Below are 25,422 nucleotides of genomic sequence, written 5' to 3' on the forward strand. Positions count from 1 at the left end.
TACTCGCTGGGCGTAACCTCCTTGATTTTAGAAATGTTTAGCAAGCGTTGAGCCGCAGTGCCATGAATACAGTGAACTAGTATATACCATTAACTCGAGGTGGTTAAAGGTGGGAAGTAGATACGAAGCGCAAGCCGTAAGAAAGTAAAAGCCGAATTCTCCTGTCTCTCATTCCCCATTAGCAGCCATTGGCATGTACATTGAGCACTATCTGACAAGAAAGGGTTGCTACGTTATATATACTCGCTGGGCGTAACCTCGTTGGTTTTAGAAAGGTTTAGCGAGCGTCGGGCCGCAGTGCCATGGATACAGTGAACTAGTATATATCATTAACTCGAGGTGGTTAAAGGTGGGAAGTAGACACAAAGCGCAAGCCATAAAAAAGTGTGCATGAGCCACCTCTCGTTTAGTCCTTGTAATGTCCGCTGGATGGAAGTGCTTCTATACGGGGAATATACGATGAAAAGATGCGAGTCGGTGGTACTTAAAGTGTTGAATAGATGGATGAACGGACATACAGACAGATGAATGAACGGACGCACGGATGGCTTCACGGACGGATGGGCGCATGGACGGACGCAGGGGCGGATGCATCGACGAACGCAGGGACAGACGCATAGATGGACGTGCGGATGCATGCACGGACGGTCACACAGAGGAACGCATGGACGGACGGAAGCAAGAACGAATGGAAGGACGGATGCTTCGCCCCACTCTCCATCATACACTCCGTGGATATGCTGCCATTTTTTCAAAGACGATAGGGACCTTCAACGGAAAAAAATTTGCTCTGTCTGTCTGTCTGTCTGTCTGTCTGTCTGTCTGTCTGTCTGTCTGTCTGTCTGTCTGTCTGTCTGTCTGTCTGTCTGTCTGTCTGTACATTTGTCTGTTTGTCTGCTATGACGATACCTCAAACAGCACCAAACGGCCAACCCCATCCGCAGCGCCCACAAATATTGCTCAAGGTTTAGCGTTCATAGTTGTGCGATTGTCAATTAAAAAAAGCAACTATTGCGCATATATGTGGCACCATAACAACACATATATATTCTGTATGTGCCTCTTTTACTAGAAAATGCATACATAAGCAATTTTAAAGACCGTAGCGTTTATCACGCTGTGCTGACCATGCAACGCTTGCACGCAAAGGCTAGTGTTTCCAACGCATTGGAGAGAGAGAGAAACAACTTTATTGATGGCATAGCAAGGTCGGTAAACTTAATTTGCCGGTGGTTCGAAGGGTGGTGGCCAAAAGCTTGCCGCGACCGTTTTGGCCCAGTTAAACACTTCAGCCTGAAGGAGCGACTCCGACGCCTCGAGGGAGGAAGCTGGCAGTATTGTTCTTGGTGGGGGTCACCCTCGCATTCCCAAAGAATGTGATTTTGGGTAGCTTTCACGCAGCTGCAATGTCGGCAGTTGGCGTAATCTCTTCTGGATAAATTTTAGACAGCCGATGAGGGCTGGGCAAAGAATCTGTCTGGATTTGCCTCCAGATCGTGACCTGTTCCCTTGACATATCTGCCTGCGGGGCCGCGTATGTCTTGCGGTTCTCTCGGTAATACGCTGTAATTTCGTTATACGTGGTGATCCCTTCCTGCAGGAAGTCCAGGGTGGAGGGGTTCACGTCCCGGTGGATTAAACCTCGGGCTACGCGGTGGGCCGCCTCATTCCCTGGATTTCCCGCGTGAGCGGGCACCCATATAAGTTGTATTTTATTGCCTCGTTTCTTATTTTTGTTAATGTTGGCCGCGATCAGCCCAACACAGCCCATCGTCTGTCTGGATATGCCTCATTCCACGAATTTACCACTGCCGGTAAGCAACCGGCTACTGCCATACTGGAACGCATTGGAAAAACTCGCTTTGGAAACACTCGCATTGGAAACACTCGCATTGGAAACAGTCGCATTGGAAACACTCAAAACACAGTTTCCAATGGTGGTGGCATCTGCCCGTCGCTTAGCAATACATCTTATCACCTCTGAGACGGGCGCGCACGCCCGTCTCAGAGCCACGCGCTTCATTTCCCAAAAAAACTGCCAGATAGCGCTCATGTTTCACGTGTGACGTGAGACATGAGCGCCATACCCTTTCCACTATACGCAGTTAAGTGGTAGATAGATAGATAGATAGATAGATAGATAGATAGATAGATAGATAGATAGATAGATAGATAGATAGATAGATAGATAGACAGATAGATAGATAGATAGATAGATAGATAGATAGATAGATAGATAGATAGATAGATAGATAGATAGATAGATAGATAGATAGATAGATAGATAGATCTGTAAAGCGCACAATATCCATGGCAGTGACAATGTTCGAAGAATATAAGCACGCAGAAAAAAGGGCCATTTCCCGCGGGACCGGCCTTCGTCGGAGTGACGCGTGCACGCATGCAACGGTAGCGGTGTATGTGATAAACAGCGACGTATCACAGCGCTGTTTCTGGCCGAGAAACGATTGATGAAAGCACGTACTGAACAGGACACGCGATACAGGCAAACGGGAAAGTGTGACTGCGCAATCGCGCATGAATACAGAACGCGAATGGATACGCGTCCGCCACAAAAACATTAACATGGCACAGCAAGAAACGACAGCAGAATATTAGTAAGTATGTGACAAAGAATCGTGCATACGCTTCCTTTTTCGTCGTGCCAATCACAGGAGATAGGGCAAGAAATATACTCGTATATATATATATATATATATATATATATATATATATATATATATATATATATATATATATATATATATATATATATATATATATATATATATATTCATATATATATAATTTCCCACCCTTTGCGGGTAGTGAGGAATCTTTTTCTGCATTTGCATTGATAATGAATTTCGCAGCTCTCTTTCCTAATGACTCCTTAATCAGCGGTGTTTGATTTGTTCTAAGGTACCAGCTTTCCTGTAAAATGTATTATTTTTTTCTCATGCTGCCCACGACATTTATTATACGTGTTTTATAGTATTAAGAGGTCCCTTCGTCAGTTCTTGTAACTAAGGGTCCTCCGAATGCAATACTAATCAAAAACGATGTTGCATATTATGCAAAGAAGCTTGACTTGACCGTCAGAACGTGGCCCTTCAGTCATTCGTTAGTCGGCGAAGCCTTAATCCCCACACACGTTTTCCTGTCCCAGGGTCACCTAACTTATGCAGTATACATTTGTATATAAGCGGTGAATGTCTTAGTTTCTTTTCTTGAAGCTCGAGGAACGTGGCAGCCGTCGTCTGTCCATCTGCTTCCAATTTATAATGGTTTTAACTTTCCAGCTTGCCGGCGGCTATGTACATGCCTTTTGGTGCGTATAATTACATAACGAGTGGCTCGGGTAGTTTTACAATGCTGTGCGTTAGCTTCTGATCTCCTAACAGGCCTCGGGCACTTCGCTTAAATGGTCCCTCTTCCGGGAAAGAAAGCATACTTCCTCTTCCTCAACTGTATAAGAGGTAAGCAGCTCTCTCTCTTTTTTCTTATATTGGGGAACGCAGTTCAATCCATGCCACGTTGCAGGCAACTGTCAGAGTCAATTATATATTCTTTTCTCACCATTATTTTTTGTTTCTGAGAGTTCACCTTGTTCCATGAACTCTTACTTTCCCAGTTGGGTCCCAGTGAACTGGCCTTTGAAGTATATATAGTCCTAAACAATAGCACTATGAGCCACACATAGCTAAGTATTATTGGACCGTGTAGATATACTTAAGTACGCAAATGAATATTTAATGTCTGACGTTACTTGCTTCCTTTACGGAAATTTCCCGTTTAACGAGCCGTTGCCCCGCATTTATTTATTTATTTATTTATTTATTTATTTATTTATTTATTTATTTATTTATTTATTTATTTATTTATTTATTTATTTATTTATCGTACCCTCAGGGCCCGAGGGCATTACAGAGGGGAGTGGAGATATACATAACAGAAGCAATGTAAAACAGCCAAGAAAAAACTCACAGCAGATAAGTGAAATAAAGCATTCAGGAGGTCAGGACGCTTCCTGGTAGTTGGTTGTTCCTGGTGACCTCTCTAGAGCTGTTGCCGATGTCCTTGGTCGTCCAGTCCATGATCTTGCGGTGGGTCTATCGACCTGCCAGTGCCATCATGGGCGAAGCCATAGGCTCATTCCGGCTGTCATGCCATGTCGTGTCATGTCATGGCGAGCCGCCTGCTGCGAAGTGCGACTGTCACCTCACCCTGCACCGCCATCGTTTTCATGTCGCGCTCGTTGTTCCTGCCCATATAGAGTACCTTACGTAAGCCTTAATTGTGTCTTGTTGCTCCCCCTTTTTCTGCAACGGTTATAAACTGGTTCTTGTTATGCAAATGTATGTGCAACGATGGCGGTACATAGAGCAATGTATTGGAAGGAGACGCAGTTAACTAACGAGAAAGTTATATTGCTTCAGGCGTATTAGCATGAATGGTTGAGCTGGTTATTACTCCTTAGCACAAGATACTGGACAGCGCGAAAAGTAATCGAATAAACAAAGCGTGCGGACAGAGACAAGCGATTATTTATCGCGCTGTCAATGGCAAATGGAAGCAACAGCAACATTTGATTCGTCGATAACACCAGGGGAAACTCTCTGCGCTTTTCACATAATGCCTCTGAACAGGCAGAAAATTACATACTGTTCAAGAATTTTCATTTAACTTCCAATTCACTTACATGCTGTTCGATCGCAGAGGACAACGCGTGTACAGTGAGTCATTGTGATATACCTGAGTCACCTGTTGCCATCTTCCTCTTTATCTCGCTCCCATTTTCCATTCCCATGAAGAGTTACTAGTCAGGAACTCGCTTTCCAGGCCCTCCCTTTAAGAAAAAAGGCAGTAGTACTTGCTAACTTTGGGGTAGTAATGGCTTGTCACATATGTTACAACTCTGCTAATAATTGCAGTCAGTAATGGTGAGGGTAGTAACAGTTATGCGTACTACCATTGCCGTTACTACCAGCATTTAGTAACTGTTATTGCCATAGTCATTACCAACCATAAGTAGTAACTTTAAAGGATTTTAAGAAAAAAATTAGACAAATCTTACGTACCAGCGAATCGACGTTATGCGAAGCATGCGGAGGGAAGGTGACCATGTTGCAGTTTTTTGTGAGACACGCCGTAGTGAGGGACTCCGGAATAATTTTGATTATCTGGTTAATCTTGATCCGCTTGTCAATTGTCAGCTTGTTTGATTTACAAAGTTTGTTGTAATTGTGTATTGCAACGCGTGTAACGCTTGCTTATTGTTAATTATCTTGTACTTCTACGTTTTGACAAAAGCAGGTTCGATTCACGTTACCATATCTGGGTTGTGTAATTTCGAAACGTTATTTTCTTAATTCATAGATATCTTCTGCATCAATGTTCCTGTTTAAAATTTCACGCCCAGGCGATTCCTTTAAACAATTATTATCGTAGGTATTAGGCCTACCTACTATTTTGGACTAATTTAGATAGTCAACGGCCAGGTAGCAAAATGGTAGTAACGGAGCAAGAAAGTTAGTAACAGTTGCACCTAGTAACAACGTTGCAGCTATTAACTGTTCACTAACGTAGGTAGTAAACAGGTAGCAAAAGATTAGTAACAGTTCAAGAAAGGTAATAAGAGCTGCAGTTACTACCTGTTTGCTTGCAGTTGCTGTCCTGCTTTCTCTTCATTCAACATTATCTTCTTCCTCTACTTCTTGGGTTGAAAGCAATATATATTTTTATTGTAGTTTAAACGCTGGGACACTTCCCATAGGACAACAGTAAAAAAGGCATACAGTATTTTTTGCAGCTTGAATTGTTACATAACATGCCGTACTCGACTCTTTCTGCAACTTCGCTTTTACGTTCCTCGTTTCTCATTGTACCATATAGCAATTTATTTCCAACGTTTTCTAGTCGGACGTCGCTCGGCTATTGTGATTGCATGATCCTTAAACTAACTTTCTAAGACGAGGCTTCCGCAAATTATGGGCGTGGATATATATACATACATACACACACACACACACACACACACACACACACACACACACACACACACACACACACATAGATATATATATATATATATATATATATATATATATATATATATATATATATATATATATATATATATATATATATATATATATATATATATATATATATATATATATATATATATATATATATAAGTTATACTAAATGTAAATAGAGATAGAAGAAATAGTACAGAAGAAAAGGCAGCGAGGTTAACCAGCTCAGAACAACCAGTTTGCTATTCTACACATTGGAACAAGACGGGAGAGATTTAAACATGGAGAGAAAAGAGGGGGCAAACATATATAACACAGCACACATACAGCCAGTCACAGTCCGCCATGTGCACTGTTACGCTGTACGCGACATCACTGTCACAGCAGCTTGTAAAGTTCGTTTTGTTCAAAACCCTCAGTAGTATTCATATCACGTTCGGCTGTGATGTCTTCTATCTTCGACATGCAAGAATTTAGTATCAACAAATATTTCATTGTCGAAGTGTGCTAAAACGAACGCCATGCACTGACTGTCCTTGAACATTACCGGGCAGTCGCACAGAATGTAGTGTACTGTTCCTTACAACGACAGGCATATGGAGCGTTGCCGACCATTCCATTATGCAAGGAATAAGATTTTGTGAATCCCACCGCTATTCATAAGCGATACATCAGTCGCTTTTTAGCGGAGTCTAGTTGGCATACAGAGATGCCTCAAACAGGACAGATGGTGTGTAAAATTTGTCCGGTTGGTCTAGCAATTGGGCGGGCACCCTAGAGAGAACATGACCTACTGGGCAACGCTCGAAGACTACTCACAGCTTCAGACTTTGCAAGTGATGTGCTATCTTCCTGCACACGATCAAGCACTTCCCGAGTGGCATTATCAGCGTGTTCGGTCCACATGACGCCACAGTGACTTAACTGGCAGTCACTGAAACGTAACGTGGTGCCCTTTCTCATGTTATGTGTGGAGAAGACATCGAATTTTGAATACAAGCTGTTCGTATGACCCGCGAAGCAGAGCTGATAGCACATATTTTGTGGCTGCCTGTGAGAGTCGCCGAAGAACAACCAGTGTTGAGGTGGTTCCTGATCCACCAAAAAAAAGTGTAGCATATCAGCTAGTTCCGCCTTTGTCGACGTCGTGGAGTGGTCAGTCTTAAAGCTGATGGTGACCGCTTTTGCTGGGACAACCACAGTACCTTACGAACACTGGAGGTTCGTGCAACCACCAGTATATATATTTACACTGTATACCCGCATACTTCTCGTGCAAAAGAACCACGAACAGCCACTCTACGCCCTCTGAGATTACAGCGCCATCTCGGAGGTGTACGCCTTACTTTCAGCGTGAACTCCGAGAGTTATTAGTCTTTTTAGTTTATGAAATGCCATTACTGTTGCAACCATATCATATTATCGTACTAATATTCGAGCAGTCAGATCATGAGTGATCGACAGAGACCACTTGCAAGTCTTTTCATCAGGCATCGAGTAAACGGGGCTCAAGAAGGAATAGGAAAATTCCCGCGGCCAGCCAAGAATCACGTTCTTGTTTGTTCGTCGAGATGGCGCACCTATACCGGTGCATTCTTTTGTGTGTCGGTGGCGCGAATTTTCACAGCCTCCGAAACTAGCTTACTGAAATAACGCAAGTACCGAGACACATTGTAGTCCATTTGTAATCTAATGTAAAATTCATAGTGCAAAAAAAAAAGTTGATTGTTTCTAACAAACCGAAGTGTGCCACTGCTGTCAGCCGCTGTTCCGAGGTAATCGATGCACGAGAAATTTCTCGGCGACCCCAAACGCTTTCGAACACGGAGGATCCTCCGTGGCTTTCGAAGGATGTCCTTCTTATTCAAAATTGTGTTCATCTATATGCGTTGGTTACCGGGGGAAATGGAGGATTTTTTCCATTCCTGTGCTCGTCCAAAGGCAATGCTCCACGGGTCTTGCACCTCTTAGGTTGCATACCTAAGTACTTTTTTTTCTAGACACATATATTGTAATCAATAGGGTTATTACAATCGATCAACCAATGTATAGAGTAATGCTGGAAGCAGGGACTTACATAGAAACATTGCCCGGGGAGGGGGGTGGCGGGGGTTACGATTATACTTCATGTAAGTTCGAGCATGTGCTTATTTGTGCGCGTGCATAGTACAAATCCCTCCTCCAGGCACACGCCTATAGTTAAAGGCAACGATAACAATGTGGTATACCATCAGATAATGCTGAATAATGAACACTTCCTTCCAGTCGCATATTCGCACGAGGAAGAAAAATATAGCATCATATCCATGGAGTGAATGATGATGAGTGGGGCGAAGCGTCCGTCGGCCCGTCCGGGCTTCCGTCTGTGCGTTCGTTCTTGCTTCCGTCCGTCCGCGCGACCATCCGTTCGTCAATCCATGCGTCCATCCATCTGACCATGCATCCGTCCACGAGTCCGTCCATTCGTCTGTTCGTCCGTTCATGCATCCATCCGTCCGTACGTCCATCCGTCCATCCATCCGTCTGCTAGTCTGCTGTCCGTCCATGCGTGCGTGCGTCCGTCCGCGCGTCCATCTAGTGAACACTCCAAGTACCGCCATTTCCCATCTCGTAACCCCTGTGGCACATACCCGCTCTAGGGCGTGTATGTGCCACCGGTGGCTACGTATACATACATACATACATACATACATACATACATACATACATACATACATACATACATACATACATACATACATACATACATACATACATACATAAATACATACGTACATACATACATACATACATACATACATACATACATACATACATACATACATACATACATACATACATACATACATACATACATACATACATACATACATACATACATACATACATACGGAGGAGGAGGAGGAGGAGAAGGAAGAGCGACAGACCCACGCCATAAGGAGCTTCGCCCCTAAAATATAACTCATATTGTCACGAACAGACGCTGGCGATTGTTCCGCATTCAACACATGCACGAACTATAGAAAAGACAACAATGACATGCTTTGCAGCGTAGAGCCCTGGGCTGTCATTTGCGACAAGCTTTGGCGCCGCCCTTATCTTCAACAGATATATTTCATTCGGAACAGTCATCACTCCGGTTTTGCGAAACGATCATTGATTGTGGTCGTACCTCGCGCTCCCGGACATGCACCGTCTGACACGTCAAGCCCTGTACACTCATGCGCGTGTCGCCCTCTCCTTCAATGAACTCCCAGGTGCGCATGAGCCGTCTGTCAGTGCAAGATCAAAGCAGAATGCAGCCTCATAAGAAGTCGCAATGAGCGTGCCCACTTAGGTGACCCTTATCTCTCGAGCCGTTATCGACAAGTCTGAGGTGCACACTCGAAGCTCATCGGTTTCGAAGTGTGTGGAGTCGGGTAGGGGGGACACGATGTCTGCCGATAAAGTCGAGGAACTCCGCAACCGCATACCGTCAGGTCTGCTGAGGACATCGCTTGATCCGCCGTGAGTTGTGCTACTGTATGCCCTTGCGCTAGTTGGGAATCCGTGAGTCAATTGCAACGGCGAGAGCCCAAAAGGAAGGAAGATGTCGACGCGAGGAATATCGGCTCGGTAAGTCAGATTCTTCAGACTCCATTAGCAGGACGCAGTCTCGTCTTCTCTCGTACTTCGCGGATAAGGATATGGTCCACGACACCGACGCCGACAATCTACAGGCCGCATAACGGTTCAGTGTGACGCTCAGGTATACTGTAAGCTGGCGTTTTGTCAGATGGCAATGCTGCCCGTGGTTTAATATTTATGCTATCTTTAACAGCAGCACGAGCAATAACTGATAGAATAAAATTCGCATTGTAACAAGTGGCACTGCATGCGTCATGAAGATTTAATTTTGTCTCGTTATGTTTGACCTGCAACGTTTGACGTCACCCTTACACAAGGCACATGTATAGTGCCGTGTAAGAACTAATGACAAGTGCTACGAAGTAAGGTCATAGCTCACAGAAGTTCACATGCGGCTTGCACCTACCTAAATCAGATTGCTTCCTGAGCTATACATTTGCACTATATATCATATATGCAAAAGAGAATCGCAGTGAGGTAATGTTTTACACAGGGAAATAGCGTTTTCTTTATAGTTAAGGAATTTATCGTTTCGACACATTGCCCACTGGCGGAATTCCTAACAAACAATGTACTTCCTTAGCATATCTTATCACAATGGTTCTAACCGCGGATGTTTTGCGGTCCCCTTGTGTAGTGGTGAAAGTGATGAGGAACCCTTTGCAGTGAGACAGAATAGGGGAGGAGGTGTCGCAAATGAGTACAACTTACAGTCAGAAATAAATGCCTTATTTTTCTCCCAGACAAATAGTGGTCAAACCAAAGTATCACGCCTCCGTGATTTCGACGTGATGTTAGTTGTGCGGACTGCAGCCACATTCCACCTGTTTCCAGCTACGCTTGCTCTTCATATATGCGAGCGTGGAAAAAGTATTCCGGTGAGAATAGGTCGCAGAAAACTGCAGCAAAAGCATTAAAGCCATCTCATGAAGAATGAAACGCAAGTCAAATCCACTGCAGTTCCAAAATGTTATGGGGATAAGCACACCAAGACTCGGAAGGGACGACACTCACAAGGTGATAGTGTGCCTCCAAAAAATGTTTTGTTGGTTTGGTTGCTTGTTTGGACCTCGAAAAATTGCCTCGTGATCCCCCATTTGAGAACACCTGTCCTGCCGCCTCCTTTCTGCTCATGGATTAATGTAAGGAATACGAAGAAATGATTTGTCACAGGTACATGACTGGTTCACCAACCGACTGCATGCATGTATGAATATTGACAACGTTGAATTAAATGAGTGGTAAAACGCGAAATAATGCGGAGAGAACCAGTCAGTATAATAAAAGATAAATTCGGCGTAGTACAAAACGAACACACGTCGTGAACTCGTGCAAGAAGAGAACATTGTATCTGGGGTTTTAAGTCCTCAAACCACGATACGATTGTGAGAGACGCCGTAGTGAAGACTCCAGAAATTTCGACCATCGGGTGTTGTTTAATGGGTACTGGCATCGCAAAACAAGAAGAGAAAAGAATATAAAACAGATTCAGGTTTATACTTGTTATGCCAGCGAGTCCTCGTCAAACGTCCGTGCCTCTGAAACAGGCAATCTGGGTCAAGGCCAGCCCGCAGCCCGCCGGGCGCGAACAACTCCACGGCGTGAACACGCGCGGCGCATCTGTGGCCCACGTGCATTGAGTCAGCGTCGCACGTGACAGCGAGCCGGCGTCCTCATGTCTGGTGGCCTGACGCATCGCGCGGCGAACCCCATTGGAGGAGCCTGCTCTGAAGACCAGCGGCGCTTCTGATTGGACATTTTAGTTGGGCCCGGTGTAAATAAAAGAAGCCCTGCGGCGTGTCGCGATCAGCGGTTCTAGGCGAAAGGCTGACCTATGTGTTAGAGAGAGGAGCTCGGCTCTTCGAGTCTCTGCCGGCCCCAGTGCCGAAATTGTAACGCCTCTGTATATATGCTGTACATAAACCTTGTTTAACTCACCGTCGTCTCGTCCGCTCGTCTCCTCAGCTCTGCGCAGAAGCAGTCGCGAGCTGAGAAACATACGCTACCAAACGGCTGGTGACCTTCCCGGCGGAGTTGAAAGCAGTGGCGCCTCCGGGGCCGTGTTGGCGTCGCCGTCTTTCGCAACAGTGGTGGCTTCGGCGGGATCGGTCCGCCGTTTCTCAACAGTGGTGGCTTCGGCGGGATCGGTCCGCCGTTTCTCAACAGTGGTGGCAGCGGTGGGATCGGTCCGCCGTTTCTCAACAGTGGTTGGCAGCTGCGGGATCGGCCGGCGTCAGCGACATCGATGCGGTGAGTGCCTGATGTTTTCCCCTCAGTTCACCAGACTACTCTAGCTCAGGTTGTAGTAGTTTAGAGAAAGGGCTGTGTGAAGCATTGCAGTGAGCTTTGATCGTTTCAAGCCAAGTTGAAGTGCTTTGAAACCAAAGTTAATGCGGAGGTGGTAAACACGGGAGGGTGAAAAATTGCTTGCGCGTCTTGCTAGTAGGCTTATAGTGGGTACGGCAAGTAGATTCTTAACAGGGGCAAACAGCAAGAGGCTAGTGTGAACGATGGAGAACCTTAAAGTGAGGGAACTCATCGAAATTTGTGAGGAACTCGGCATTACTTTGGGCCGTGCGAAACGAAAGCAAGCGATCCTTGATATCATGAAGGATGAGGGAGTGTCGGCTGAGGAAGTCGATGAGGCCTGGGTGGATATTAAAGCACGCCGTGAGGAGGCTGAAAGGCGAGAAGTAGAAGCTCGCGAACGTGAGGAGGCTGAAAGGCGAGAAGCTCGTGAAGAAGCTGAAAGGCGCGAAGCTCGCGAAGAGGCTGAAAGGCGCGAAGCTCGCGAACGTGAAGAAGCTGAAAGGCGCGAAGCTCGCGAAGAAGCTGAAAGGCGCGAAGCTCGCGAACGTGAACAAGCTGAAAGGCGCGAAGCTCGCGAAGAAGCTGAAAGGCGCGAACGTCGCGAGGAGGCCGAGAGACAGGAGCGCCTTGAGATGAAACGACTAGAATTGGCAATCCTACAGTGTTCGCAGGCGCCTAGCGCAGCTTCTCCGACGATTCAGGTCAGCGGTATTAGAATTCGGGATCAACTGCCACCGTTCGTAGTAGGCGAGGACATGGCGAAGTATCTCGTCAAGTTTGAACACGTCTGTGAGCGAAATGCTTTGGAGCAGTCTCTTTGGGCGCGGAACCTGCTAGCTCTTCTTCCCGGCGAAGTGTCCGACGCGATAACTTGCTTGTCGAGGGAAGCGTTTGAGAGCTATGACGAGGTTAAGGAAGTGCTCTTGAGACGTTATAAGTTGTCACCCGAGGCTTTCAGGCAAAGGTTCCGGTATGCTAGAAAGGGGAATGAGTCACACGTTGACTTCGCGTTTCGTCTTAAAGCCGATTTGATTGAATGGCTCAAGGGCGAAGGTGTTTATGACGACCGCGATAAAGTGGTGGAATGCGTTGCATTGGAGCAATTCTACCGCTGCATCGAGGAGGATGTTAAACTTTGGCTGCAGGACAAACTTGGTGAAGTACAGCTAAACAAGGCAGCAGAGTTAGCTGAGGAGTATTATACTCGCCGAAAGTTGCATAGCAGGGCAGTGCGCGTTGAAAAGGATGAAAGAAAAGAGGGATTTTCAAAGAAACCTGATCAACGGAAACCCGTTCCGCACCGTAATTTCAAAAAGGACCCGTCTCTTACGAAGGACAGTGTAGGGGAAGGGCAAACAGAAGCGGAGAGATCGAGTGAGGTTTCTACCACACAGTCATTTGAATCGGAAAACAAACGGAAGCCGCTAATCTGCTACAACTGCAAAAAGGAAGGACACATCGCGAGAAACTGTCAGGAAAAGTTTGCCTTCGCAACGATCCGAGAATCAGAAAAAAACATGCGGTTGTTGGAGCCGTATCTCCAAGAAATTAGGGTCAATGAGAAAACGTGCCGAGCACTTAGAGACTCAGCGGCAACCATGGACGTTGTCCATCCTTCATTGGTGTCTCCGGATGACTTCACAGGAGAATGCGCGTGGATCAGGCAAGTCGCCGAGGAGCAGAGTGTTCGCTTACCAATCGCCACCGTTGTCATTGAAGGCCCGTTCGGTAAGCTTTGCACCGAAGCGGCTGTGTCTGCCGCGCTGAATGGTCGTTTTTCTTATCTTTTCTCCAACAACTCGGAGCAGCTTCTCAAGGAGCAGGGCAAATCGTTCTTCCCCAACTTAGCGTGCATGGCTCCCACGCGATCGCAAGCGCGAAAGCTTTCGCGGAAGCTTGACTTGGTTCCATGCGGTGAACTCTCAAGTGACCTTGTCGGCGGGTCGACGGAACCCCAGAAAGGAAATTTTCCGCATGAGTCATGTGAGCAGTCACGCGAGCGGCCCGTCGCGGGAGCGGCCGGCGCGGTATGCGCTGGGGGAGACGACGTGGCGCCTTTGAGCCAGAGCGAGAGGGATGCAACGCTCTCGCCTGTAGCGGAAAGTTGGAGCGAGCTGCCGAGAGTTGATCGAGAGACGCTCATTCGAGGGCAGAGTGAGGATCTCTCGATTGAAGCGCTAGTGGAAAGCCAAATTGAAGCGCTCGTGGAAAGCCAGAAAAACGCGGCAAAAGTGCTGTCGAAGGAGCACTACGAGAAATCGGGGAAGAAGCGCGCTTTTGAAGTTGATAATCAGGTAATGCGGCTGCAGCCACCCAAAAGGAACAAGCTTGAGGTTGATTGGGAAGGGCCCGTCAAAGTATTATCGAAGCCTTGCGATACAAATTATGAAGTGAAATTAGGAAGGCGGCCTGACAAAATTTACAACTTGATGAAACCATACGTTCAACATCAAGCGATCGTAAATCTGTTGTTGAATGCTTCAGAGGAAGAGGAAGCAGAAAGTTTGAGTTCTAGTGAGGTAATCGAAGGGGGATCGAAAGTAATCCGGGAGCAGATAAACCTAGAGCCTAGCTTAAGTGAAGGAGGACCTGAGAAAGAGGACCTGAGAAAGATTGGTTCCGAGTTTGAAGACGTGTTTTCGGACTGCCCCGGAAACATGAGGGTGATCGAACACGATATCGAGCTAAGCGGTGAGGAGTCAATCCGTAGCAAGCCGTATCGTTGTTCCCCTGTGCAACGTCGAAAGTGTGAGCCGCTCTTGGTGCCGCATAGGTATCGTCGCCTAAAAGTGGCCGGTTACTGAAGTGGAGCATGTTGCTCCACAGCGCAACTTTGACGTTCGCTAAAGAAAAAAAAAAGGTAAACGCTAATGCAGGTGCATTGAGCAGTGCGTTCCAGCTAGTAACTTCTCAACCTTTCGGTTTCTCGCTGGCGATTCGGGGCAAAATTTTGACCTCATCACGACCTGGGCTGAGCGCTCTCGTTCAGAGTGATCTCAAGGGGCCAACTTTATGTGGTATTCTAATCCGTTACGTTGTTGTACGTGGGAAAAAAATTGAGTTGTCATTTTAGGGGTCTTTTGTCCCACATGTGCCTCTTGATGTAGAGGGAACAAAATTCCGATAAACACGTAGATAGGTATATGTTGTACTATACTTTGTCTGGTGTTCTGTCGGGTGACCGAGGGCACTTGCTTGTGTCGTGTGTTGTCTGTTGTCGAACCGTTCTTAGCAAGTTGCAGAACCATCGACAAGTGCTGAAACCGAAAATGGTCAGAAGAGACGAGCGAAGTTGGCCAGCAAGTTGTGGCGACAAGCCAGTGGAGCGGGGATCCGTCGTCAATGATGGGATGTGTTCCCGGAACAGTCTGGAGCTGTATTCTCCCCATGGCCCTGGAGGCGAACCTGGAGGGACCTGGCGAACGAGCGCACCTGACATCCGAGCCCCGTGGAAGCAGCTCGTCTTTCCGGTGCATTGTCTGGCGGCGGGGGTGCTGTTATGCCAGCGAGTCCTCGTCAAACGTCCGTGCCTCTGAAACAGGCAATCTGGGTCAAGGCCAGCCCGCAGCCCGCCGGGCGCGAACAACTCCACGGCGTGAACACGCGCGGCGCATCTGTGGCCCACGTGCATTGAGTCAGCGTCGCACGTGACAGCGAGCCGGCGTCCTCATGTCTGGTGGCCTGACGCATCGCGCGGCGAACCCCATTGGAGGAGCCTGCTCTGAAGACCAGCGGCGCTTCTGATTGGACATTTTAGTTGGGCCCGGTGTAAATAAAAGAAGCCCTGCGGCGTGTCGCGATCAGCGGTTCTAGGCGAAAGGCTGACCTATGTGTTAGAGAGAGGAGCTCGGCTCTTCGAGTCTCTGCCGGCCCCAGTGCCGAAATTGTAACGCCTCTGTATATATGCTGTACATAAACCTTGTTTAACTCACCGTCGTCTCGTCCGCTCGTCTCCTCAGCTCTGCGCAGAAGCAGTCGCGAGCTGAGAAACATACGCTACCAAACGGCTGGTGACCTTCCCGGCGGAGTTGAAAGCAGTGGCGCCTCCGGGGCCGTGTTGGCGTCGCCGTCTTTCGCAACAGTGGTGGCTTCGGCGGGATCGGTCCGCCGTTTCTCAACAGTGGTGGCTTCGGCGGGATCGGTCCGCCGTTTCTCAACATACTTTTCTGGCACGGTCCAATTTCGCCATCTTGTCAAATTCCGTAGTGGTGGCAACGAAAGACAATAAGATAGGCTGTATAGCTGTACTCTGGAGAAATCAGTGTCGACAAATGGCGGAATATGGTAACACGGAATCATACAGAGTTCAGCAGTGGCGTAGCTGACGGGGTAAGGTGGTTAAATACTCCCCCTCCCTCCGAAAAGTTTTAATTTTGCTAGCGTGCATTTACATGCGCACACACAAACGTATTCACGAACATACGTAAAGTACGGCCGAACCCCCCTCGAACGAAATTTCTGGCTAGGCCTCTGGAGTGCAGTAAAACACCCGGTATATACAGCTGAACTTTCAATCTTGCTGAATGAGCTCGATCGGAGACGCGTGCGACGACGAATGATCGCGGCATAGCGCGCACGCACACACACGTAAAATAAAATCCTGGAGACACAACAGCGAAGCACGTGTTAGTGTCCGTCGTTGTTGTGCGCTATCGAATCCGTCTCGACGATTTCGACGCGTGGCATAACGTTACTCTCTCGAATGTTTTCTCAACGGAGGCTCTGCTTGCTATGAACATGCACTAAAAATGCCGTTTACTCACAAGGAAGGTTCCTTGAAGGGCTCATTGAACTGTGTTAAATGATCATGGACCATATAATTAGATAAAACCTTATATCCTACAATCGACTGGTACGCTAATGACTTTCGTCGCACACTTTGGGGACAAATATCTATAGGAACTTGGGCCCCTCTCAAAATTCACTTTCATTTGATATGGCGTCCGAAGTTACTTTTTTCTAATTAATCTTTTTTTTTAATATAAACAGCAAGAAACAATTTTTTTAAAGCAAAATTTTAGTATTTAATCGATGACACTTTAATTTAAGATTGCCCAGCTCAATGATTAGAACTACGCTGCGTGTCAAGGCAGTTAAAGGAAAGTGTTAACTCTGTAACGAACACTCCGTAATCTCCACTTCAATCTCTGTAATCTCCAATGCCGCGGTGCCTTCGGGTAGTACAGTTACGTCCTACGCAGCGCATAAATAATGAACTAACGCATGGTCAAGTTGACAGCAGCGAACAGAGGCGTGCATATAACGTTCGATTATGCGAAGCCATGGAGCGCACGCTTCGCAGCCGTTGCGAAAAACGAAAGCAAAATGGCTCGCAACTCGTAGTAGACAGCCTCTGCTCCTTCGGCTTTGTTCGAGAAATGAAAATTAGGGGGGGGGGGGGGGGGCTTGGACTTCGCTTTTAAGAGTTGAACACGATAACAATATTCTATTCCTAGTGCCTACGTCAAGTACTTAGTGTATAAAATTGTTTAGAACTTGCTATGCACCCACTACGTGATCTTAAGGGTCCAGTAGCGTGTGTGCCTTTTTGTGAAGGGTGACTAGCTTTAAACTATGATGTCATCATGTTAATCCCATGTTATGACTCCCAATGGCAATGTACGCTTGCACAACGCACTATTGCGGCAATATTTCATGTTGTATATTGCGAAGCATGTATACAGGACGTGTGTGTTCGTAAAGCACGAAAGTTACTTTCACTGCATTTCCAAGCAGGGGAAGTTACTTTCACTGCGTTCACAAGCAAAGCCGTGGCTGTGTGGTAGAACACCCGCTTACCACGCAAACAACCCGGGTTCGATTTCCCATTCAGAGCCAGAACTTTTGGTTACCATTCATTTTATTTGCATCCTTCTGAATTTTCAGTCACGCAAAGATGATTGTTCATAACCAATGACGCCAACGCCGCAATTTCTTTTAAACGCGATCTCTTTAACGCTATCGCGTTGAAACATGTAGAGTTCTCCAAGTTGGCCACAATTATCGTGGGAAGCATGCGAGGCTATAACCCGCAGTGGTCAGGGGGTGTCGTGCTTGTTCTACATAATCAAATAATGGTCATAAAGAAGCTTAGAAAAGCGGCGCCACTTTCGCAAATAAGGCCGAAAAAAAAGTGGTGATTTAATTATTCATTTCATTCAAGTATTTTTATATAATAAATAAAGTGTCGCCAGAATACGCATGGGTGCATGAAAAATCCGTTGAGTCATTCTGTTCAGCGAAAATATTCGCATGCAACTACGAACGAAAGCACATAGTTACTCTTTAACTTTGTCTCGATGGTAGCCAACGTTTGGTTGAATTCACGTTTGCCAGTACATAATCAACGTTACGTGTTGATTCTCCCAACGTTATGTTTGACTTCGACTCTCAACTATAAGCATTCAAAGTCATCGACATTGGGGATCGTGATGATCACAAAAAAGAACTATATATACTCGCTAGGACAATGCAAATAGCTCCACTCCCTCAAAAAGAAAAAAAAAAACCCAAAAAGAACACGACAATTAGTTCACAAGAAACTCAGTGAAAAACAAAACTCCTATCAGCTTGTTATAGGCGGAACTGGTAACCGCGCTAGTACGACCCTGGAGAGTATATTGATGACGAGACAGGTGAGACAGGTGGTGCGAGGGCACACGTGGCACCCCTTTCAGGTGAGGAGGGGGTAGAGGGGCACCCCACTCGTGTCCTCTCTAGCGCGCACGCCTATGAGGATGATGTGCTCGCTAATCTGATAGCTTAGTAAAACGGTGCGGCGCCAAAGGATATTCGCGAGACGCGAGCTTTTCGAATTTTCAGGAGCGCATGACGCCGCTCGCCCCAGCCGCTGGTCACATGGGAACTCTGGCGCAGCTCCAGTGTGTGTCGCTTTGTGCAACAGCCGCCCTAAAATGGGTCACAGGGCGCGTTTTTTTTTTTCGGTGTGTTTGTTTACGGATATTCGGGAAACGCCCACCGCGTTATTTTCGGCCTTCCAGGCTTCCCAACCACGGAACTGTACGCTATGTTGACAGCTCGCTATGCGTGTGACGTCATTTGTTGTGGCCGGAGCGCCTTAGTGTTGGTTTATATTTTGTTTGCTTCCTCGTCTCTTTTCAATTGTTCTTCCTTCTGTTTGAGCCAGTGCGAGTCGTGCCGTTTCCGGCGAGAACTGCATGCCAGGGTAGCCCAGTTCGTTTTCTCCTGCTGTCGTGTTCACATATATTTTTTCATCAACATCACCGAGAACAGCAGCAACATAAGCAAGCACACAATAGCAATCCATATAAAGCTCACTAGACCACCCACGGAAACTCAAGGACAGCTTAAGAACATTCGTACCGGCGCACTTATGGAATAATACACAAGATATTGAAAAAAAAGGGGGCGAGACATTACATGAGAAAGTTTGTACGCGCAAGTACAACTGTGGAAACGACGTGAGATACGGAAACAGACCCGCAAAAAAAAAAAAAAATGAGGCACGTGTGAAAGTAAGAGAACGGAGATCATGATTATTGGCATTCATGCGAAACTCGGTGAATAGACTGGAATGCATCAGTGTAACAACCGACTGTTCTTGCCATGTTTTCCGAAGTCGTCATATTACAGTGGCTACTAACGCAAGGGATCACAAAAAACGTGATAATAATAATAATAATAATAATAATAATAATAATAATAATAATAATAATAATAATAATAATAATAATAATAATAATAATAATAATAATAATAATAATAATAATAATAATAATAATAATAATAATAATAATAATAATAATAATAATAATTTAATAATAATAAATAAATATTATTTAATAATTTGGAATTGTCTTAACTTACAAACGCCTTTTTGTTTCGTTTTTTTCTTTGTCTTGGTTTCAATATTCCATTATTCATGCTGAAACCTCCATCTTCCTTGTCTTTTCCTTAACCATCGCTCTACTTTCTTATCACCGTCTGGGCTGGCAGCAACTGGCTTGGGCCTCCTGAATTTTTCAGTGCACTCTTGGTCCTCTATTTTATGTTTTACTCTTCTCTCGTCCTCTCCCATACCAATCCCACAGATTCTCTCCATGAATACATACGCTTACGTAAATATCAAATACACTATAGCGTAGCTTGGTCAGCTCTATAGCTTGTTAAGTTTGGCCTGGAAATTCATCTGGGCATTCGCCGTTGTGAGTAAGCTGCTCCTATGGAAAGGCTCTCAATCTCTTCGGCGCCCAGTCTGACAGACGCTGTCGAAGATTTGAGCAATTATCCAGACCAAACAGCAAGCAAAGGCGAGTTCCCGTCCTTCAAATGCGGACCCTTTTGTCGTCCCTTCAAGCAGAAGCGGTGACTAATGGAATCGGCGACTCATCGGGCAACGGGAAAGCTGGCGTGACCAGCGACAGAGCTGACGGCGGAGCGGCGCTTCTTTAATCCTCAGTCAAAGTAGCCGACCGGCCGACTGCCTATGCCCGCCAGGCATTGTCCCTGCTGGCCGGAGGAGGAGACGTCGTGTCGCCGCGACGCCACGACGAAAGAGGGCAACAGGGACGGCGTCTTCCTGAAAGAAACCGTGACGGACCCCGCAGATCGCCCCGCTAATTGGGCGAGCTGTGCGGTGGACCCTTTGAAGTATGCGGCCAGGATCGTGGGAACTCTCGACTAACGGCACACACACGACGAGGAAGAGCCCTGCTGGCGCCACCACAGTGCAGTGTTCACGTGGACGTGCATGCTCGCCCCCTCATCTGTGTGTGCGTGATTGGTGTTCGACTCGGAGAGGAGGAGCCCGACAGGGCATAAAACGACGCCGCAGAGTGCTGGACGTCGCTCTGAACTATGTAACGTTCAACCACCACGCTCGTGGTTTGTGAAACCACTAACCTTTCTTTTCTGTAAATATGTGTAAATAATGTCATAAACCCATGTTCTGTTTTCCGTATCCTCCTGCGTCCCTCCTTCTTCCGAGCCATAATAACTGGTGACAGCGATGCGATGCCATAACCTGCAAGCTTCCTTCTTCCTTCAATCCCTTACAACTGGTGGCAGCGGTGGGATGCCATCATCAGCGATCTTCCTTCCCATCTCTTACAAGCTGCAGTCAGCTCATTTCATACAGCCACGCTGACCGTGTGCTCAGACGAGAAAGCTTGCATCTCACTCAGTGGGGTGGCATAACGTCTTCAAGACGGTGCGCATGATAAAGCTATCAGATAAAGCCATGACCCCACCTCTCCTCCTCGCGCCGATCAAGGATTACGCCACGCATCTGCACACTAGCGCCATCCGTCAACGGATTTCAACGACGTGAGCGGTTTTTCTCGCTGGGTTCCCCGAAGGGCCGCCTCCTGTCGCTCGCGTCAAGCTTCGGTGTTCAGAGTCTTAGGTTTGCCGGTATTTCTGCTATTCTGAATAAATTATATAATTTAAACGTCAAATGAATTCTCTAGTTGATGAAGTTTCACAGGAACAGATAACACATATAGCACCTCATAGGAACAGATAGCACAGGAAGCGTATAGAACTGCTTTCTGTAGAATCAAGAGTGAAAGATGAGACACGTGTTGAAGGCCATAAGAAGGTGGTTACAATATCGCAGTATGCATTGTTGCCGCAAGAGGAAGGTAGGAGGTGGTTCAACGTGGAATTACTATATATGATCAGCATATACAATAACTCTAGTTCATGCCCCCTTCCCCTCTTACCGCTCCAACTTTTTATTTAGATAATGTGTTCGTGTACAGAGGCGCACACATTACAGCACACGTATGAACATACCTCCAGAAAACAAATTTCTGGCGGCGCCCCCGCCTGTGCAGTACTACGCTTTCGTTGGGTACTGGGGGTAGCCTGTACCTACTATATCTTTACGACTTCTATATGCTGTTCTGAATGCATGCACACTACATGTAAGAACATGCAGTAGGGCTTTTGTAGCCTTCCGCACATAACAGCAGCGTCTAGGCCAAGGTCGCAGGTGTATTTTTCTCTGAGAGCGGGCTGTCACCCGACCATCTGACGAGCGCAGCATGTCGTATACCGTTGAAGGATGGACAATGACACATGAATCGGTGGCGTGGACGAAAATGCTGATTGGGGAGATGGGTGAGGTTCAATATTACTTTAAATATGTCCATACGTTTGTATTTGTGCGTACACGTATGCCGAATTTTTTTAAAAAGTTGAGGGGGCATGGGGTCTAACCTCCTCAGCCTCCCCATGGCTTCACCAGTGACACGAGTTTATAATGAAATAATTAATAATGATCTTAATATTAATTGTTATTGAAGCGCAATAAGTTACTCTCAAAAGCAGAGGACAGTAGGCGTTACTTCTAAATGGTCCTCCCAGCTGTAACGGCAGTTTGAACACAAGCGCTTGCTGTATAAACGGAAGTGATGGAAATTTGAAGCATACAGAAGGAAACTCACATAGAAGTAAAAGTGTACATATAATATATAAATACAAAGATAAACAACAGTTTGCAAGAATGTACAGCATCGCAATCATTGCATAATTCTTGAATGGGAACGTCATTATGCTCAATTGGAAACCAATATGCACTGTAGTTTACACAATGAGGACATTTTTCCGAATATATATATATATATATATATATATATATATATATATATATATATATATATATATATATATATATATGTATATATATATATATATATATATATATATATATATATATATATATATATAAGGGAAAGAAGTGTATACCTAAGGGCTCGTTTTTCCGTGTTTTAACACAATATTAATGAGATATAACAGACAGTAATGCCAAGGAATGTACAGGGGAAGTTATTAAAACCAGTGGAATGGAATTCGAAGGTCGTAGGTTCGATTCCTGCTCACAGTTGGTAATTTTTTCATCCACTTTTCTTTCTTCTTATTTACATTCCATTGGTTTTAATAACTTCCCCTGTGCATTCCTTGGCATTACTGTCTGTTATATCTCATATATATATATATATATATATATATATATATATATATATATATATATATATATATATATATATATATATGATAACGTTACTAGTGTGACAAAAACTACGCATGAAGTAGTTGACTTACTTGCTGCTTAATTGCCTTCGATGATACACACTATCTTTAAAAACCCAAACCTAACGCAGTGGTTTTCCTCCTATTTCTCCAATCGCAAGCAGTATGTCCAAGTCAGCACGAAAAAATCTGCCCTTGCCAATGTTATTTCTGGAGTTCCCCAAGGCAGTGTTTTGGGCCCACTACTGTTTTTGATTTTTGTCAACGATTTACCTAAAGATATCACGGTACCCATAAGGTTTTTTGCAGACGATTGCGTAATGTATAAAACAGTCAGGTCTGATCAATCACAACTAAATCACAACCGATCACAACTAAATCACAACCGATCAATCACTACTCAATCTAAACCTCCAAAAAATACAAAACTGGTGCACCATTTGGCAGATAAATCTAAACGCCGCAAAAACAGTAACGATGACCGTAACTAGGAAAAAACGCATTCTAAATACGACGTACTCTATAAACGATCATGAGCTTGGCAGAGTAGAACAACACAAATATTTGGGTTTATTAATAACTTCCGATCTACGATGGAATTTGCATGTAGACTCCGTTTGTGCTAAGGCTAACAAAGCGTTGTCGAGACTTCGGAGAAATCTGCACCATGCTAGCTCGGAAATCAAATGCTTGGCTTACAAGGCTCTCGTACGGCCAATTATGGAGTACGCAAAGGTGGTATGGGATCCGTACACAACAAGTAATCGCACTAAGCTAGATAGAATACAAAGATTGGCGTCACGTTTCATATTTAACAAATACCAGCGCTGCCACTCCCCAACTCAGCTTTGCAAGCTGGCCCACCTTGAACCACTAGAACAAAGGACAGAGTATGAAAGACTTAAATTACTCTTTTTAATCATTAAAAAACAAGTAAAAATAGACAAATCGAAGTATATGTATATAAAAACTGGGGAAACGTCAAGGCACCGGCATAACATGTACATCCCCCCTCCCAGATCACACAACGATTGTTTTAAGTTCAGTTTCTTTCCGCGGGCGATCAGTGAGTGGAACAGGCTGCCGAATTCCACTGTCTTATCGGAATGTGTACCTTCTTTCTTGAAGGGCCTAAAGGATGTCGACGATAAAGATGTATAGTTTAAATTTTGCTTATTCTATGTCCTCAAGAGCAGAGTGCTTTGGCTATTTCTTGTCATTCATTGTTATGTATATTAGAAGTTGTATAAGGAGTACCTATTTTTTTTGTATGTATATTGGTTTTTTTCCACCCCTGTTATAGCCCAAATGGGGCTGACAGTATAATAAAATGAAATAAAAAATGAAAATGATTTGTGGTTTTTCATATCTTCTCCGACACGCATTGTTTGAAAGTATCGTAATGTGGTAGTGTATCGTTTAATATTATATTTAGTAACGAAACCTACAATATACCTGCGCTTTTATGAAAATTTATTCAACTACGATAGCAACGCTTTTGAATGTGTCCAAATGTGGCAGCAGCCGACTTACCTACGTATCTTGAGCGATGCACTTTGACCTCGACGAGAGAGACGATAGTGCAAAATGTGACGCTCCTGGAGATAGGGCGCAGTTGCTCGCAGAAGAGTGGCAACTTTTTCGATGCCCTTATGGTCACGCTGTTTCACACAATGCGCAACAACTAGGCGCTTTCGTCGTCAGATTGTATACAAACAAGGCGTAATGTACGCAAATTAGCAGAATACAAGAGTCTGTGTCAGAGGCCAAGCTTTCGAATTTTTTCGAGAACGAAATGCCCGAAGTGAAAAACCGACAGGCAGAGAAAGATATAGAGAGAAAGACAAAGGAAAGGCAGGGAGTTAATTAACCAGAATAGGACTCTGGTTTGCTACCATATACGTGAGGGGAGAGAAAAAGAATAGACCAGGCAAGGAGAAAAGAGAAAAGTGATACACGCATATCACCACGCACACAGTCGCAAAACAACCAAGGCCGGTTCCTCTGCGGTTGTCGGTAATCCGCGAAATAAAAAAAAAATTGTCAGATCCCACGTACAGTGGGAATCGATGATATGCGAAGCATAAATGAGAAATGTTGATATGTCACTTTAAAATCAGCACAACGCTACGAGGTGGAGGCAAATGATGTCATACATGACTTCCGTGTCATTATTGTCATGTTTGGATGTGTCGTTTACATTTGTCATCTATTGACGTCACGTGATACCAAGTTTATTATATGTGGATCTTGCGAAATTGCCGCGAGCACGCTATAAGTGTGGTATGTTGTCATGTTCTTACATGACACGCGTGTCTGGATTACCATGTTTGCACTAGTCATATATTTTGCCATCCATTGACGTCACGTAACACCAAATTTGGTATGTGAGTAGCTAGTAAAACGGCCGCGAGCACATTATGATTCA

General features: G+C 45.3%; 1 protein-coding gene across 2 annotated transcripts in view; it reads left to right on the top strand.

Annotated features, from left to right (window-relative positions):
• The first annotated feature begins 9,615 nt into the window (after window positions 1-9,615).
• LOC119170411 (choline/ethanolamine kinase) overlaps window positions 9,616-25,422 on the top strand; it is a 116,072-nt gene continuing 100,265 nt past the window's right edge. For both annotated transcript variants that reach the window (XM_075875871.1, XM_075875890.1), the window contains exon 1: window positions 9,616-9,656. In XM_075875871.1, coding sequence (XP_075731986.1) covers window positions 9,631-9,656 — 26 coding nt within the window. In that variant the 5' untranslated portion in view covers window positions 9,616-9,630. The remainder of the gene's footprint in view (window positions 9,657-25,422) is intronic.

The sequence above is a fragment of the Rhipicephalus microplus genome, chromosome 2 (assembly GCF_043290135.1).
Source record: "Rhipicephalus microplus isolate Deutch F79 chromosome 2, USDA_Rmic, whole genome shotgun sequence".
Lineage (NCBI taxonomy): Eukaryota > Metazoa > Arthropoda > Arachnida > Ixodida > Ixodidae > Rhipicephalus > Rhipicephalus microplus.